Source organism: Hordeum vulgare, chromosome 4H (genome assembly GCF_904849725.1).
Source record: "Hordeum vulgare subsp. vulgare chromosome 4H, MorexV3_pseudomolecules_assembly, whole genome shotgun sequence".
Classification (NCBI taxonomy): domain Eukaryota; kingdom Viridiplantae; phylum Streptophyta; class Magnoliopsida; order Poales; family Poaceae; genus Hordeum; species Hordeum vulgare.
Genome location: NC_058521.1, coordinates 342,237,879 through 342,254,115, shown reverse-complemented (window position 1 = coordinate 342,254,115; position 16,237 = coordinate 342,237,879). Strand labels below are relative to the sequence as shown.

General features: G+C 54.0%; 1 protein-coding gene across 1 annotated transcript; it reads left to right on the top strand.

The window, feature by feature from the left end:
- The first annotated feature begins 1,855 nt into the window (after positions 1–1,855).
- Positions 1,856–15,919, top strand: LOC123448591. The gene is made up of 4 exons (XM_045125544.1): positions 1,856–2,071; positions 2,483–2,941; positions 10,446–10,502; positions 15,124–15,919. The coding sequence occupies exons 2-4, from the start codon at positions 2,483–2,485 to the stop codon at positions 15,487–15,489; spliced, it is 882 nt and encodes a 293-aa protein (XP_044981479.1). The 5' UTR covers positions 1,856–2,071; the 3' UTR covers positions 15,490–15,919.
- The last annotated feature ends 318 nt before the right edge of the window (positions 15,920–16,237 follow it).

The window sequence follows — 16,237 nt, the reverse complement described above, 5'->3', positions numbered from 1 at the left end:
TGACGGCAAAGAGGTTCTTTGTCATCAGCCAACAGACGGCAAAGACCTGGCTGACGGCAAAGAACTGGATTCCAGTAGTGTAGTGATGTAGCAAATTAATATGCTAGTTGTAGCAAATGCACACTATGAATGTAACATCATATTATGCATACTATAGTTGAAGCAAATCCCAGGTCCCGTGATAGATGGGGAAGACCCTCCTCGAGCTCTTTCTATCGTCGGCAACCAAAACTCGATGGATCCACCCGTCGCCGTCGCGGATCGGGGACGGGCCGACGCGGAGGCCTCTGTTTTACTCGTGCGTGGTTGAATGGGATGAGGTTGCAATATAAATAATACTGATTTGCTACAACGATTTGCTTGAGTGCCTTCAATGGAATCGTGCGCAAATCTCTCCCTTCATCGCGTGACCGGCCGAACCATTGCGTTGGTCCGTCCGGGCAGATCACTGCCTAATAGAAATAGTCATACCTGAATCCAGTAAGTTGTGAACGGAGAACGCTCAGAGGAGGATTGGTACGGGTGGCCAGACGCCCGCTGGGCAGGAGACAACCGCTGGAGAGGAATCATCCGCAATACTCGCCGCCCGCCTGCCTGTATGTACGAAACGCGGGGATCCTGCTGGAGGAACGCACAATCTCCAGCAAGTATACAAATCCTACCTGTCGATGCGGAAAAAATCGAATCGGGGTCGGTATAGCTCCATGAAAGCCACGGGATGGCAGAGCTTCCATCGGAAACGTTTGTGTACAGGACAACTGCGGGGTTGTATTTGCAACTAGCAAAAGAGCCCGTGCGTTGCAACGGAAGCAAACGATACAACACGTCTTATCTAATAATCATTACTTGAGATCTTTATTTAAACTTACTGCATAAATAGAATTTAAAAATTGTTAAATAAATAAAATAACATCATATTTAGATTATACGCACCACTATAGATTCAAATTATATTATAAATAGAATTTTAAAAAATTAAATAAGTAAGATACATTAGCTTTCGATTCATCACATTTTTTGAATGAAAGTTCATATGTAATAATTTAAAATTGAAGTTACAGTTTAAAAGATATATTTTTTAAAGTATTTGTTAATTATAATTGGACCGAGGATTAATTAACAATATGGATCGGCCTCGTTATGAAAAATGGATTGTACGCTATTGATTAGAATTACAGCATAAATATTATTTAAAAATTAATAAATAAATAAAATAACATTATATTTAGATTGTAAGCATCACTATTGATTAAAATTACATTATAAACAGATTTTTAAAAAATTAAATAGATAAACTAACATTATATTCAAATTCTACATATTTTTCTAATAAAATTTCATATATAATAATGTAAAATTAAAGTTACCGTTTAAAAGATATAATTTTTTAAAGTATTTCGCACTTATAATTGAACTACAGATTAATTAATTAAAAACTGTAGGGGTGTTTCAAAAACATACGAAAAATGATTGGTTTTTTTACTCAAATATATACTGCGGGTTTATTTTATGAAAACTGAAGGAGGTTTCTACAAAAAATCGAAAAAACAATTCGTTCTCTCACTGTATTATGTACTGCGGGGTTGATTTCGAAAAAGCACAGGGGGTTTCTTGTAAAAACGGAAAAACGATTCGTTTCTCATTTAAATCCGGACTACGGGTTGATTTTGGAAAACTCCAAGAAGTTTTCTGAAAAACAACCACGACCGACGGAAGAAGCACTTCGTGTTTTATTATTAGATAGAGATTTGTCGCACGCTTACTATCCAACTACCCAAGATGCAGTTTTCATGTTTTCACTGAATATATGGTTTCCAGCAGATATGTACTCGCAGCTGAAAATTCAAACCCATAGCTGAGAGGCGCCGCGCGTATTTATGTTCTCCCTTTCCGTCAAACAAAAAACAAATACGGAGTAGAAAAAGAAGCTGCTCCTCTTCCACCTGCGTTTCCCCCTTCCGTGGCTCGTCTTCTCTTGGTTTCCTCCTCCGGCAAAGCCGAACTACCCAAGCGGAGAGATAGAGCGTCGAACGACGGGGTGGGCTCTGCAAAGTACGCCGCAGGGCCGCTGGTAGGTGGTTCGCTCCACCCCCCCTCTCCCAGCCTCCTGATCCGGATGCTTGTGTTCTCGTACTCTCGGGTATTTTATTTGGGGGAGATACCTTCTGGTATTTTTTTAAGGGGTTCTCGTTTTGGTGTGTATCCAGTTCCTTATGGATCCAATCTCCATTTTCGTTTGGACGTGAAATTGATTGACGTTTGCAGTCGTACCGGTGTTTTTAGGGGCGCTCGTGTGATTCTGTTGCTCTACGGTTCTGCCAAATCCAACCAGGTTATGGAAAATCTTCAGTCATTTTCGGCGGGGCCACGCGATCTGATACAAATCACGATCTGCACTTTTCGCGTCTATATTATCGACATTTAGTACCGCGTTTCTGCAATTTTGCTAATCTTCAATACTAATCCGCTTCCTCCGCTGCAGATGGACCCCCGCCACCTAGGCGTAACCCCCGGCAGCGGCGGGAGTGGCGGCCAGTCAGTGGACGCGTCGGCGAGGCGCCGCCGCCGCATGTCGGCCCCGTTGACAGGCACCCGCCTCATGCTGGCCTTCAACGCTGCTGCTGGTGACGGTTATGGCGGGAGGTCGTCGTCGTCTTCCGGAGGGTTGGACTTCTCGTTAGATGAACCGCACCCCCGCTACAACCACCATCGTGTCTACCCCGAGTTCTCTCCAATGTTGAATATGGGGCGCCTCCTCTTTCATGGCTCTCCACTAGGGTCGCCTACGACTGACGACGATGTCCTCGTCATGGATGGTGTGCTCGTCGCCGACGGCTTCAGCCCTGGCCCCAGGCGCTACGCCTCCTTCACCGACCTAGGCTTGGTCAACACTAACTCCCCTGGCTCTGGCGGCAGCGGTCGCCACGGCTCCAGTCTCGTGGTAATCGATTCAAACTTGTTATTGGCTTGTGTTTGGGAGAGCACGTCATGTTGTTCCGTGATATTGTAGGATGCCTTTGGTTGAGCTATATGGTCGCATTTGTCGTATTGTCTTGAACATTGCGTGGTGTTACAAAAATAAACATCGTTGGATGAATTCTGAAAGCAAAGTTAAATCGTGACTTAATTAATTAGTTAATGAAGATTGCTAACATGATACAGTACATTCATACTTCTTAGCTGTAAGAAATTTAATTCTTAAACGGGGTTATAACTTACTACATTGATGTATGGTAGATCACTTTGTATGCTATGCTTTAATCCTGTATACAAATAGGGAAAAAGGAATGTTGATATTTGGTGCTTTATACCCCTTCCGTTTCCTAAATATAACTCTTTTTCAGAAATTTCACTAGGAGACTACATACGAAACAAAATGAGCTAATATTCGCTTTAAAGTATGTCTATATACATCCGTATGTAGTTTTTTAAAGAAAACGCAAAAGACTTTTGCGTTTCGTTTCATTGAAAAGAGAGAGTTTGAGTTACAGTCCTCCTAGGAGGTGGTTACAGGGCCACAAAAGAAAATCAGTGGACGTCCCAGGTCTGTGGGATCACAGCTTTGAGGCCTTGTGCGTCGGCTCTGGCCCAGAGCGCTGCTTCCTCCTTGATCTTCGCTACCAGGTTAATGATCGAGGGGCGACCTCTGTCAAACACGCAGTCATTCCTGTGTTTCCATGTCATCCAAGGCACGAGCAGGGTCATGAATGCGAGGCCTTTGCGCATCGGCTTCGGCGTAGTCTGCCTCGCGGTGGTCCACCAAGCATTCAGCGATTCCTCGCCATCGGGTGGGCGACAGGGCATCCTCAGCCATGCCAGGGCCTCGTGCCAAACCTGCCGAGAGAATGGGCAGGTGAGGAGGAGGTGGTGCATGGTTTCTGGTTCCTGGTCGCATAGGGGGCACCGCGGGGGATGTTGTAACCCTCTTCTGGGAAGCTGGTCAGTCGTCCAGCAGCGATCGAGCTGGGCGAGCCAGTGGAAGAATCGGACGCGCGGCGGCGTCCAACATTTCCAGGTGAGCTTCCATGCGTCACATGAGATGGAGCCGTGGAAGGTAGCCTGGTAGGCAGATTGCGCGGCATAAGTGGCGCTTGCAGTCCACTTCCATAGCAGGTGATTAGGCTCATTGGAGAGCATCGTGTGCTCGATCTTATGCCCGAGCTGTAGGTATTGGCCAACCTCTTGGATCCCGATCACGCCATGGATATCCCGTGCCCACTTGTGAGCTTGCAGCCCGTCGGCCACTGTCCGTAGCTTGCGCCGACGCTTGGGGATGCATGCGTGTAGCAGGGGCGCGATTTTACGGATGGAACGTCCCTCAATCCATCTGTATTCCCAAAAAAGGGTCTGCTGGCCGTTGCCGAGCTGCATGGTGGTGGAGGCGAAGAAGTCGCGTTCCTCCGTCGAGAATTGCAGATCGAGACCACGCCATGCTCTAGTGTTATCAGTGCGGTTGAACCACAGCCAGCGCATGCGCAGCGCGAGGCCGGAGCGCTCCAGATCGCGGACGCCAAGGCCACCCAATGAGATTGGGCGCGCGACACGCTGCCAATTGACATGGCAGTTGCCGCCATTGGCATCAGCGCGCCCTGCCCATAGAAACCCCCGCTGAATCTTCACCAGCGCCTTGATTGTCTTTTTCGGCGGCGCTAGCACGAGTAGCTGGTGAATAGGGATCGCGCTCAGGACGGCTTTAACAAACGCGAGGCGACCAGCCTTGTTCATAAGGCGCGCCTTCCAGCACGGGAGCATGTCGGCGGTCCTGTCGACGACGGGCTGTAGCTGGGCTGTAGTTGGGCGCCGGATTGTCAGTGGGATGCCCAGATAGGTGATGGGCAAGTACACGATGGGGCACCCAAGCAGGTCGACAACGGGCGCGGCCTCGATAGGGTCGCAGCGAACTAGCGTGGCGGAGCTCTCCAGGAAGTTAACCTGTAGTCCAGAGGCGCGCCCAAACAGCTGCAGGATGCTCTTTACCGCCTTGATGTCGCCGCGCGATGGGTGGCAAAAGAGAATCACGTCGTCGGCGTATAGCGAGACAACGGGAATCGAGCGCTTGGGATGCAGTTGCTGCAGGATGCCGAGCTCGGTGGCGCGGTGCAGCAAGCGCCCTAGGGTGTCCACCGCGAGGACGAAGAGCTGGGGCGACAGGGGGTCGCCCTGCCGTAGTCCGCGGCGGTGCTAGATGGCGGGACCAGGCGCGCCGTTTAAGAGCACCTTAGTGCTGACTGTTGAGAGAAGAATTGCCAGCCTGTCCAGGAATCGATCGCCAAAGCCGTATTGGCGCAAGACCTCAAAGAGGAACACCCAACTGATCAAGTCGAAGGCGCGTGCCAGGTCCAGCTTCAGAAGCACGCGAGGGGCTCCAAGCTGGTGTAGCAGGCGCGCAGATTGCCGCACGAGGACGAAGTTGTCGTGTAGGCCGCGCCCTGGGATGAACGTGTTCTGGTTCGCGCTGACGAGGCCATTGAGCTTGGGGGCAGGGCGTAGTGACAAGACCTTCGCGAAGATCTTGGCCACGAGATGGATCAGGCTTATGAGCCTGTAATCAGCAAGGCCACTCGCGTCCGCGCGCTTGGGGATCAACGTGAGGAGGGCCTGGTTCAGGCAGCTGAAACCTCGTCCCCTTAGCACGTACAACTGCTGAAACACATCGATGAAGTCCTGCCTAACAATGGGCCAGCAGGCGCGCAGGAATTCAGCGGTGAAGCCATCCGGTCCTGGTGCCTTGCGCGCTGGCAACCGCTTCACCGCCTGCCAAATCTCCTCGGCGCAAAAGGACGCATCAAGGTCATCGAGGCTAGCAGGCGTGATGAGGTTTGAGAGGTCGAGGGTGCACTCTCGAGACACCGTGGAGCCAAGCAGATCGTCGAAATGTGCGAAGGCCGTAGCAGCCATGCCGCTAGGGTCAGTGACCACGTCGTTGCCCACGGCGAGGCTGTGTATCATGTTCTTCTGCCGCCTGTACGTGCATTGGCGATGGAAGAAGGACGTATTGGCGTCGCCGTCTTTGAGGAACGCGACGCGGGTGCGCTGTCGGGCGATGGTGCGCTCGAGGGAGGCAAGGCCAAGATAGGATGCCTTAATCTGACGGCGGAGCCAGTCCTCATGCGGGGATAACGTCCTACTCTCCTGCGTGGTATCGAGCTTGAGGAGGATCTCCCTGGAGACCGCGAGCTTGAGGCGCACGTTGCCCACGGTCTTGGAGCTCCAGCTTGTCAACTTGCGCGCAGTAGCCTGCATGCGGAGCATGAGGCACCGGAAGGGATCGCCGTCATGGACGGAGACCCACGCTTCCGCAACTATGTCTTGGAAGCCATCAAGACGTGTGCAGAAGTCCTCGAAGTGGAATCGCCGATGGGTTGGCGCTACCGGGGAGCAGTCGAGCAAGAGAGGGCTATGGTCGGAGACGACCGAGGCGAGGCAACGCAGATGACACTCGCCGTGGAGCTCCTCCCAATCTGTAGTGCAGAGGACGCGATCCAGGTGGACAAGCGTCAGGGGCGATTGCCTGTTCGACCATGTGTAGCGGCGTCCATTGAGGTAAACCTCTTTGAGCGCAAGGTCGTTGAGCACGCGTCGAAATCGACCCATCATCCGGCGGTTGACATTGCCATTGTTTTTGTCTTCGTCTCGGTAGATTAGGTTGAAGTCGCCACACAACATCCACGGCCCAGGGCACTCAACGCGAGCGTCATGGAGTTCTTGCAAGAAGGCGATCTTGTCGGCATCTTCTTGTGGGCCATAGACAACAGTGATCCACCAGGGAACACTTGCTCCGGTCGGAGTGGAAACCTTAGCAGATAGGGTGTTGGCAGTTAAAAGAGGATTGGTGATGGTCACCTCTCTACTCTTCCATGCCAACAAGATGCCGCCACGGGTTCCAGTCTCGGGGAGGTACACATAATCGTCGAATTCCGAGCCTAGGGTCTCGAGGACAATCGACGAGCAGATCAATTCCATCTTCGTTTCTTGAAAGCAAACGATCGAAGCACTAGCGGTTACAATCAGTGATCGAATGGCGAGACGACGGGCGCACATGTTTAGTCCCGCACGTTCCACACAAGGATCTTGAGGCCGTAATCCATGGGACAGGTATCGACGGAGGGGCGCGACGCGCAGCTATGCCTCGATCGGGCTGCCTGCGATCACCGTTGTGATCGGCGCCGTTGCGGGATCAGAGGGGAGCTCACGATCAACCAGCACGGAGATGGCGGCGAGGACGGACGTGGGGAGCGGGGTGGCGAAGAGCCCGTCGTAGGTTTGCATCTCGGCATCGGTGATCCTCTGGTGGATCCCGACAATTCCCAATGTGCGCAAGATCTGGACTTGCGCACGTCGCTCGGCCGTGGGTGGACCGACAGCCTTGCATGTCACAGACGCAGCAGAGCGCCCGCGCCTAGGGGTGGAGAAGCTTGGCGGGCGGCGTCGCTGCCTCTTCCCTGGGGTCGGCAGGGCTGAGCAGAGCTGCTTGGACGCCGCATCCAGGAAGTCGCCGAGAGTCAATGTCGCGGTTGGCGCAGCGCGCGGACGAGAGCGTCGCATGGTGATCGGCGATGCGAAGCGTGTAGGAGATCCCAAAGTGGGCCTTCCATTGGCAGGGCAAGTCGGGCCAGTCCGTGGGTCAACCATTGGAGGCAGTGTCGTAGGCCTGGTGCTTGGGCCGCTCTGGGCCGTAAGTTGGGCAGTAGTGGGGCTGCCCGTGCTCAGATCCTTCCCAGTGGAAGCGTCCAGGAGCTCCTCGCATGGTGGGGTGGGACCCGTCGCTTGAAATCCATCCGTTTCTTCCCGCGGTTTTTCCCGCGGAGAGCCAGTTGGCGTCGTGGACTGGTCAGGGGCGGGCCTAACCGTGGCAGAAGCTGACGCAGGGGAAGCACCGCTTTGTCCAGACAACGGATCAACCTTGGGGTCCAGCGGTAAAGAGTCCGGGGCCTCGCTGTCCAAGGGGAGGCAGCCGCCAAAGCTGCACGGATCCCTGCGCGCGCCCGTATTGGTCGGGTCAGTCATGGCCTCCGCGGAGTCCTGGTTACGTGCGCTAGGCGACATGGACGGGGCGTCCGACGCGGGGACAGAGGGGCTCTTGTCCAAGGAACGGTGTCCAGCTGGCGCTGGGCTGCACGACCCTGGCTGCATGGGTGGGTCGTGAGGCAGAGAGGCAGCGATGGAAGCAGCCTTTGCACGGTTGTCTCCTTCCCGAGTGTGCTTTTTCCTGCCACCATGCTTTCCACTTTTGGAAAAGCGACGAGAACGTCGGGGTCCACGGGTGCAGGGCCAAGGCTCCACCGTACGTCCCGGGGCGCGGGCCAGCGGCGCCGCCTCGACTGCGAGGCGGCGGGAGGGGGGCCAGCTAGCGGCGAAGGCGACCCCATCAGCGCGGACACGACGGTCAGGGGCGTTCCAGCCGGGTGCATCGATGGCCATCCCGTCCGCGCGGCCGTCTGGAGCATTGCCCGTGCGGCGGCGCTTGCGGCTGCGACGGCGGCCTGGGTTGCGTCCAGCATCGGGGCCGTTTTCTGCCGCATCATTGCCATTGTCCGACGCGGCATCCCCAGGGCCAGCGCCATTGCCAGCGTTAGTCGGAGCAGGCAGGTCATCGTCAGCATGTACGGTGCGAATGGACATCGGATACGCGAGGGTGCGAATGGTCGGCGGCAGGGCAGGGTTGCAGGCAGGGATGGACTCCACGATCTCCAGGATGGCCTCGCGACGGATGCTGGCAGGGTCGTGCGTGCGCGCCGTCAGCCGGAAGGTGGCGAGGTCCGCACGCGACCGCGTGGCGGGGTGCAGGCGCTCAATCCAGCATGAACGGCCGAGGATGTGCTCCGCCGTCGACAGGTGCCAGGCCTGCGAGGGGATGCCGCGGAGCTCCAACTGGACACGATGTGCAAAAGATCCCGTGCCGGCGTGCGCGAGCTTGCACCAAGGGCGGATGGAGAGGGTGAAGCCGGGGCCATTGACGAAGTGATCCCCCTGGAGGCGACTCATCAACACATCGGTAGTGAAGACGATGAGGAAGTCTTCTGGCTGGTGCACGTGGACGGTGAAGTCGCCGGGGGAGAGGTCGAAGGAGGAGTATAGCACGCGCTCGACCTGGCCAGGGGTGACTTCGGGCCTTGTCCGGGTGATGGAGGCCACCATCCCGCGCCTCAACACAGCCTCGGCTTCCGCCATCTCTACAGAGTGCGACATGATGACGCGCTCCGGGCCGGAGGCCTGGGCCGGCGGTGTGAGGGCACGGGGAGGCGTGCGCTGGCGCGGTGCGACTCGAGCGGCGGCGGCGGTGGGAGTGGCAGTACGCGGGAGCTCACGGAGCACACCGCGGTAGTACTTGTGGCAGTCCCGAGAGCCGTGGCCGGAGTAGAGGCAGCGGCGGCAGCGGATGTCGTTGGTGCAGGCGCGCACATGGTGGCCGGGGTCGAGGTAGCGGAAGCAGAGGCCGCCGTTCTGCTCAGGGGAAGGGCTGCGGCGCCGCGGGGGGCTGGGCGCTACCGCGCGTGGCGCGCGACGGCGGCGATTCCTGCGCCGCAGGAGCTGGAAGCCGTCTGCGTCGATCTCCGCGCCGCAATTGACGCGGTGAACCTCTGAGCGGGGACCAAGGCGGGTGGAGGCTGGCGCGCGCCGGGGGGCGGCGGGAGCTGCGCGGGCCGCCGGCGGAGGCGTGGCCACGGGGGCGGGCCTTGGAGGGGCCTGCGGCGTGTGGGCGACGTCGCTGAAGGACCGGGCGGAGGTCTCATCGTCGTGGCCCCTCCAGCGGTGTGCGGCAGGGCTGCGGTCGCCGGAGCTGCTGCAGGAGGACGCCATCGTTGTTGTTGTTGTTGTTGTTGTTGTTCATCATCCGTATGTAGTCTCCTAGTAGAATCTTTAAAAAGACTTATATTCAGGAACAGAGGGAGTAGTTAGACAAGTAGCGAGAAAAGAGCCAATGCAAACTGAGAAGTTACATGAAATAAAAAGAAAATTTGGGAGCGATTGTTTTTGTAGATTAAAGCCTTTTATGAGTTCATCAAGGCAGACCAAGAATGTACAGTAAATAAGCTTGCACGCTTTGTTTACTGGAAACCATGTTCTGTAGTTGCTCATAATGTTTGTTAGAACTTGAGAGTACAACAAGTGTGGTACTGACTAGCCGAATGTAGTTAACTCATAGTCTTATGTCCTATCCTACCAATGGTGCATGAAAAACTTCTTTACTTATCCATCTGGAAGCGTAAAATAAGGGGAGAGTTTTTCTGTTATAGAAAAAAAGGAGGAAACATGTGGACAATTAAAGGGTGGGGAAGTTTTTCCCACCCTTGCCAAGTTCGTAGTCTGGAATTAGTAATACCAAATCATGCTTGTAAAGGAACTGATTGTGGAAAGTAGATTTCTTGAGGGGGCTAGAATGAGGCTGCCCACGGATATGCATAATCTGATGAGTTGTTTCTCTTTTGTCGTTGATTCTGCAGTTTTCATATGCGAAGGAGTCTTGTGTGGCACGAGCTATGAATCCAAGACATTCTGAGGTAAATATTGCTTGTAGCGCAGGATTCCAATACGATTTAAATTTATTTGATTTAGCCTTGAATTTATATGGTGCCTTTGCAATTCTGAACTTGTCACATGATAATTGTTTTTGGATATGCTCTCTGCGTAAATTCTAAATGAGGCTCAACCGCTGTTTCTCTTTTGCTTTCTGTTAAAAGATTTCTTTGCTGTTCATGGAATGGCAACAAAATACTATGTTATTTTTCAGACTCGTCTTTCTTTTCCTTATTTGGGTGCTACCAATTTCTGATGAAACAGTTTTACAGATGCCTCATGAATATTCTCAGAAGTGAACCATTTGCTAATTGTTGCTAGCCACTATATCTGAAAATGATAACAACTGTCAACTTCAGTCTTATAATAAAAAAAAAAACAGAGTACATTAAGGACACGTTATTTTAAACCATTCATGGATAGATGCTTTGTTCCTGTTTATAATCTAACAGTTTCTTGGTATCTAAAAGTTGGTTATCTTGGCTGATGAACATTCTGAAACTCTGAAATTGTTGTCACAATACAACAGTGTTAGTTATTTTGGTATCTAAAAGTTGGTTATGTGGTGACCGGGATCAATGGTTCATTTTGTTCCAGTAATATAGTTCCTTGAGTCCGAGGCCGGCTCTTGACGCCGTCGATATCCTCAACGGCTGTCGTCGATCTACAGCTGCAGATTGCTGTTGTCCTTGCTGATCACCTTCACATTGGTCGTCATCGCATCGAACTTCTCCAAAATCACCTCCATTGATTTCTGGAGCTCCTCCGCGATCCAGAACCAAACTGGTTTGAGCAGATGGCTTTGCCGGCCTAGAAGGCGTTGTCGTAGTTTGCTCTGAATCGGTCTTAATGCTGCATAGGATTCCGAGCAGATTCACCAAAGTGATTCAGCACCTTTTGTGGTGGAATTTCATGAGTCCGATCTTGAGGTTGTGAGTGCCCTCCAACGCCGTAGTTATGACCAGAGGCCCAGTTATCTTAATAATATTAGGGGCTTAGCCCAGTTTATTATAGCCTAGGGAACTTATATATAGTCATGTAATCAACACTTTTGAGATTAAGCAAAGATCAATCTATTTTGATCGGCTCCAACTAGGAGCCGGTGCCCTAACCCTAACTGCCCCTCCCATCGCAGCCGCCTCACCCTCCGTGCGAGACGGCGCCCACGCACCGGCGACCACGCCAGCTTCCCTCCTTCCCCTACAACCTCCGGCCAAGACCCGGTAGAACCCTAGTTTCTACAAGTTTGGTATCAGGTAGCTTTGGTGCGATCATGTCTTCGCCGCCGCTCACCTCAACCCTCCCTCTGCCGACCGTCACCACCGCCCCGCTGGCCACCACGGCCGGCACCCCTTCTCTGCCGGTGTCGGTCACCTCCGTCGTGCCGGTTCCCACCGTCTTCACACCGGAGGAAGTCACCGGAGCGTTCCGTGATCTTGTCAATGCGGTCCAGGGCATCCGCCTCTACTTGGCTGGGCCCTACGGGCCGCCACCGGCCGCGCCACCCGCTGTTGCCACCGGGCCACTGCTCCTGCCGTGGCAACCGCCGCACCCGGCGGCCTCCGCGGCGCTCGCTGGGCCGCTGCAGCCCCAGCTGCAGCTGCCTCCCGCCTCCAATCCGCCCTGGCCGCAGTGGCCGTCGTCGACCCTCGCGGCCTCCGCCGCGCCCGTTTCCCCCCTGCAGTAGCCGCTGCAGCTGCAGGCCCCCCCGCCGATCCACTCCGGGCCGGCTACAACCGTGCCGATGGGAGTCCCGATCCACCAGGTCTGGTTCCCGCCTTCGCCGTCATCGCTTCCGGCATGGTTGGCCGGGTCATCACCACAGCCGGCGCCCGCCCTGCAGTACGGCGGGCCCTCCAGCTCCGTGGGTCCCTACGCCGGCCTCGACGGGCAGCCGTTTCACGGGGGACCCCGTGGGTCCACCGACCCGGCGCCGCCCCCATGCTGCTCCACACCGCCGACCCATACGGCCACGACTGTCATACTCAGACACTGCCGCTCTTTGCCAAACTTGATTTCGCCACCTTCGACGACACCGAGGACCCCCTCAACTTGCTTAATCAGTGTGAGCAGTTCTTTTGGGGGCAACACACGCTCGCATCGGACCGCACCTGGCTCGCCTCATATCACCACCGAGGCGTCGCGCAGACGTGGTACTACGCCCTCGAGCAGGACGAGGGCGGCATGCCCCCATGGGAGCGCTTTTGCGAGCTCTGTCTCCTTCGCTTCGGGTCGCCGATACGCGGGAGCTGGCTGGCGGAGCTAGGCCGACTCCCCTTCACCTCCATGGTGCAGGACTTCGCCGACCGCTTCCAAGCCCTGGCGTGCCACGCGCCCGGCATGACGGCCCGTCAGCGGGCTGAGCTCTTCGTCGGCGGTCTGTCGGATCATATCCGCGTGGACGTGGAGCTTCGGGGACCGCAGGACATCCAGACCGCCATGTACTATGCCCGCACATTCGAGCAGCGGGTGGTGGCTATGCAACAGGCGTTCCCGGCCCAGGCACCTCGCCCACCCCCTCAGCCGGCTATGTCTGCACCCAGCCGGCGACAGGGACTCCCGCCACGGCAGCAACTCGACCGTTCCGTCGGCTAACCCCGGCCGAACAACACGAGCGCCGTCGACAGGGGTTATGTTTCAACTGCGATGAGCCCTACGTGCCATGCCACGTCTGCCCGCGCCTCTTCTACCTGGAGGCAGACGATTATGTCGTGGAGGATACAACTCCCTTTGAGCTTGCCGAGGCGGCGGCCCCGGCGTCAGCCACCGCTCTCGTGGTCTCCCTCCATGCCCTTGCCGGCATACGAGCGGAAACAACGATGCTGTTGCCAGTGATGGTTAATGGGGAGCGCCTCTTAGCTCTCCTGGGCACGGGCTCTACGCACAACTTCCTGCCCGCGTCTACTATGCGTCGCCTAGCCCTCCAGCTGACGGGCGGCGAGCAGCTCCGAGTTACCGTGGCTAACGGTGACTGTCTCCGCTGCCACGGAATTGCGCAGTAGGTTCCCATCCTCATCGGCGACGAGTCCTTCGCCATCACGTGCGTCGGCATAGACTTGGGCGACTACGACTTCATCCTCAGCGTCGATTTCTTGCGGACGCTCGGACCCATCCTTTGGGACTTCGACGCACTGACCATGACTTTCTGGCGTCAAGGGCGCATGGTGCAGTGGAAGGGCGAGGGTGGCACTTCTCCAGTAGTTCCCTCTCAGCTGTCGACCGCCATAGCAGCCAGCCGCCCCTGTTGGCTCATCTCCTGCAGCGGCACGGCGACCTTTTACCGCCCGAGGGCTCGTGGCGTTTCTACCTTGATTACCGTGCTCTCACTGCCACGACGACGAGGGTCAATTTTCCTATACCGGTCGTGGAGGAGCTTCGGGAAGAGCCATCGGGGCCACGCTTATTCCCTACGCTCGACTTGCGTTCTGGCTACCATCAGGACCACTTCGAGTTTTTGGTGATGCCTTTCGGTCTCTCTAATGCGCCGGCGACATTCTAGGCCTTGATGCACGACGTACTTCGGACCAACTCAACCCTCCGAAGGCACCTTGGGAGCAGCTCAAGGAGTTCCGTCAACATTTTCTAGACGTCCAGCTCGAGGATGAGCTGTTTGCGCAGGCGGGGAGAAATGTTATGACAAGAGGCCCAATTAGCCAAACTGGTCCAGTTATCTTAATAATATTAGGGGCTTAGCTCAGTTTATTATAGCCTAGGGAACTTATCTATAGTCATGTAATCAACACTTTTAAGATTAAGCAAAGATCAATCTATTTTGATCGGCTCCAACTAGGAGCCGGTGCCCTAACCCTAACCGCCCCTCCCGTCGCAGCCGCCTCCCCCTCTGTGCGAGACGGCGCCCACGCGCCGATGACCATGCCAGCTTCCCTCCTTCCCCTACAACCTCCGGCCAAGATCCGGTAGAACCCTAGTTTCTACCAGCCGTCCATCAGACGTCCGTGGACCGGTCCGTATGTCTGAATTTCCATAAACCGGAAGCAAACCTGGAGAAGGTCCGCGGGACAGCTGTGAAGTGGGACTCCGACACACCCATCCCACCCGGTCCGAATTTTGTAGGAATTAAGAATTTCATACGAAAATTTTCTTTGAAGCCCCTTGGTTTGTAGGAATAGAATCATATTCCTTTATAGGATAGGAGTTAATCCTTTGTAGTATTTCATAGGAAAAAAACATTAGCCTCGGCTCAATAAAAAACATTCCTATCCTATAAATCACATGACATCTCTTTTTCTATTGATATTACTGTTCTATGCATCAAATGAGAGCTTAACATTTTTAGATGTAAGACTAGACTTTAGAGTTCATAACTGTTAATTATCACTTGCCGCTTTATGGTTGGTAAGACATAATAGGAGTACCGAATATCAGAGTAGCTCTGGTGATGTGTTTATGTTATGTACATGTATGTTCTTGTGATTAAGGCTGTGTTCGGCAACCTCTGCTCCTTAACTACGGAGGGGAGCAGCTTGTTAGCCGCTCGCCGAAATATAACTGCGTGAATATAACTGCGTGCTGCTCCGCTCTAAGTTTATGTTCTGATTATACCACTTAACACATTTCTGTTCTGCTTCCTGTCGTATAATACAGGTGGAACTTCCGCGCGGGCGATCAGTGCAGGGTGTCTGTCCCAACATGCAGGCAAGCCCCAGAACCTATCACTCATCGTTGCAGGGAGCCGGCGTTGCAACCATACCCATGAGGCCAACGGCCGCTCCGTACTTGACGCCTCCGAGAGATGTCGCCACCACCACCACTGCCACTACTGCGAGAGCGCAGGCCGGCTTCTCGTGGACACCAAAGCGGCCCGAATCGAAGCTGCCGTCAGTGCAGCGGGCGACGTTTGTGTGGCCGCCGACCGAGGAGGAGAACGCGTCCATCAGCCAATGCCTGTACGGGCCCCGTGGCGCCCCTCAGCGAAGGTTCCCTGTGTTCGTGAGCATCTGCCCAGCGTGAAAACGCGCCCTCACTCTGGTGTTCAGTGCATCCGTAGTCTCGATCCGGTAAAATCGCGCAAGACGGCCACGGATGAGACTCGTTCTTCCAAAGGTGAGAATGCTGTCGCTGGTCGAGTTAGCGAACTGCCCAGGAATCACGACCTCTCTTTTACGCCGCCTACTAGTTGTGAATGTGTTTGTTGGAAAACCCAGATGACAATTCGCGTCGGTATTCCTCTGTAAATGTGTTAGTTTGCCGAGTTGGGACAAGCGGGTAGATGCGGTTGACGTATATGTGAGTAGAAGTAGAATTACTGGTAAATACTTAGTACACAGACATCGCTCGTGACACCGTTTGTTTGTCGCTGTATATTCAGGATCTTTATCACTTCGGCTGCAGTTTGTTTTGCTCAAATTCAAGAGCTTCAGCACCTTTGTGATCGTTCGTATTGAACGTTTTGTCCTTGTGTTTATACACAAATTTAGAATTCCTGTGAATTTCATGCATTTAATCTATTTATTTATTTGAAAATAAACATCTACTTTCTTGGTCAGAAATAATTGTTACATCATCAATAAGTAAATGTACAATATCCCTCATAGTCTCCTCAAACCAATTCCTAGTGATTGAAATTTCGCTATCCTAGCAAGTTCATGAGCCATATTACAATATGTAGATGATACAATAATTTTTATGAAACACGATCTTGCAAAAGCTATAAATATGAAGCTTGTGTTTTGCCTTTTTGAATAATTGTCTGGACTAA

Excerpts from the sequence above, each read along its gene's own strand:
- LOC123448591 (XM_045125544.1), top strand. The coding sequence starts at position 2,483 with ATGGACCCCCGCCACCTAGGCGTAACCCCCGGCAGCGGCGGGAGTGGC. Across the intron at positions 2,942-10,445 it reads GCCACGGCTCCAGTCTCGTG|TTTTCATATGCGAAGGAGTC; the intron begins GTAATCGATTCA and ends TTGATTCTGCAG. Across the intron at positions 10,503-15,123 it reads TGAATCCAAGACATTCTGAG|GTGGAACTTCCGCGCGGGCG; the intron begins GTAAATATTGCT and ends CGTATAATACAG.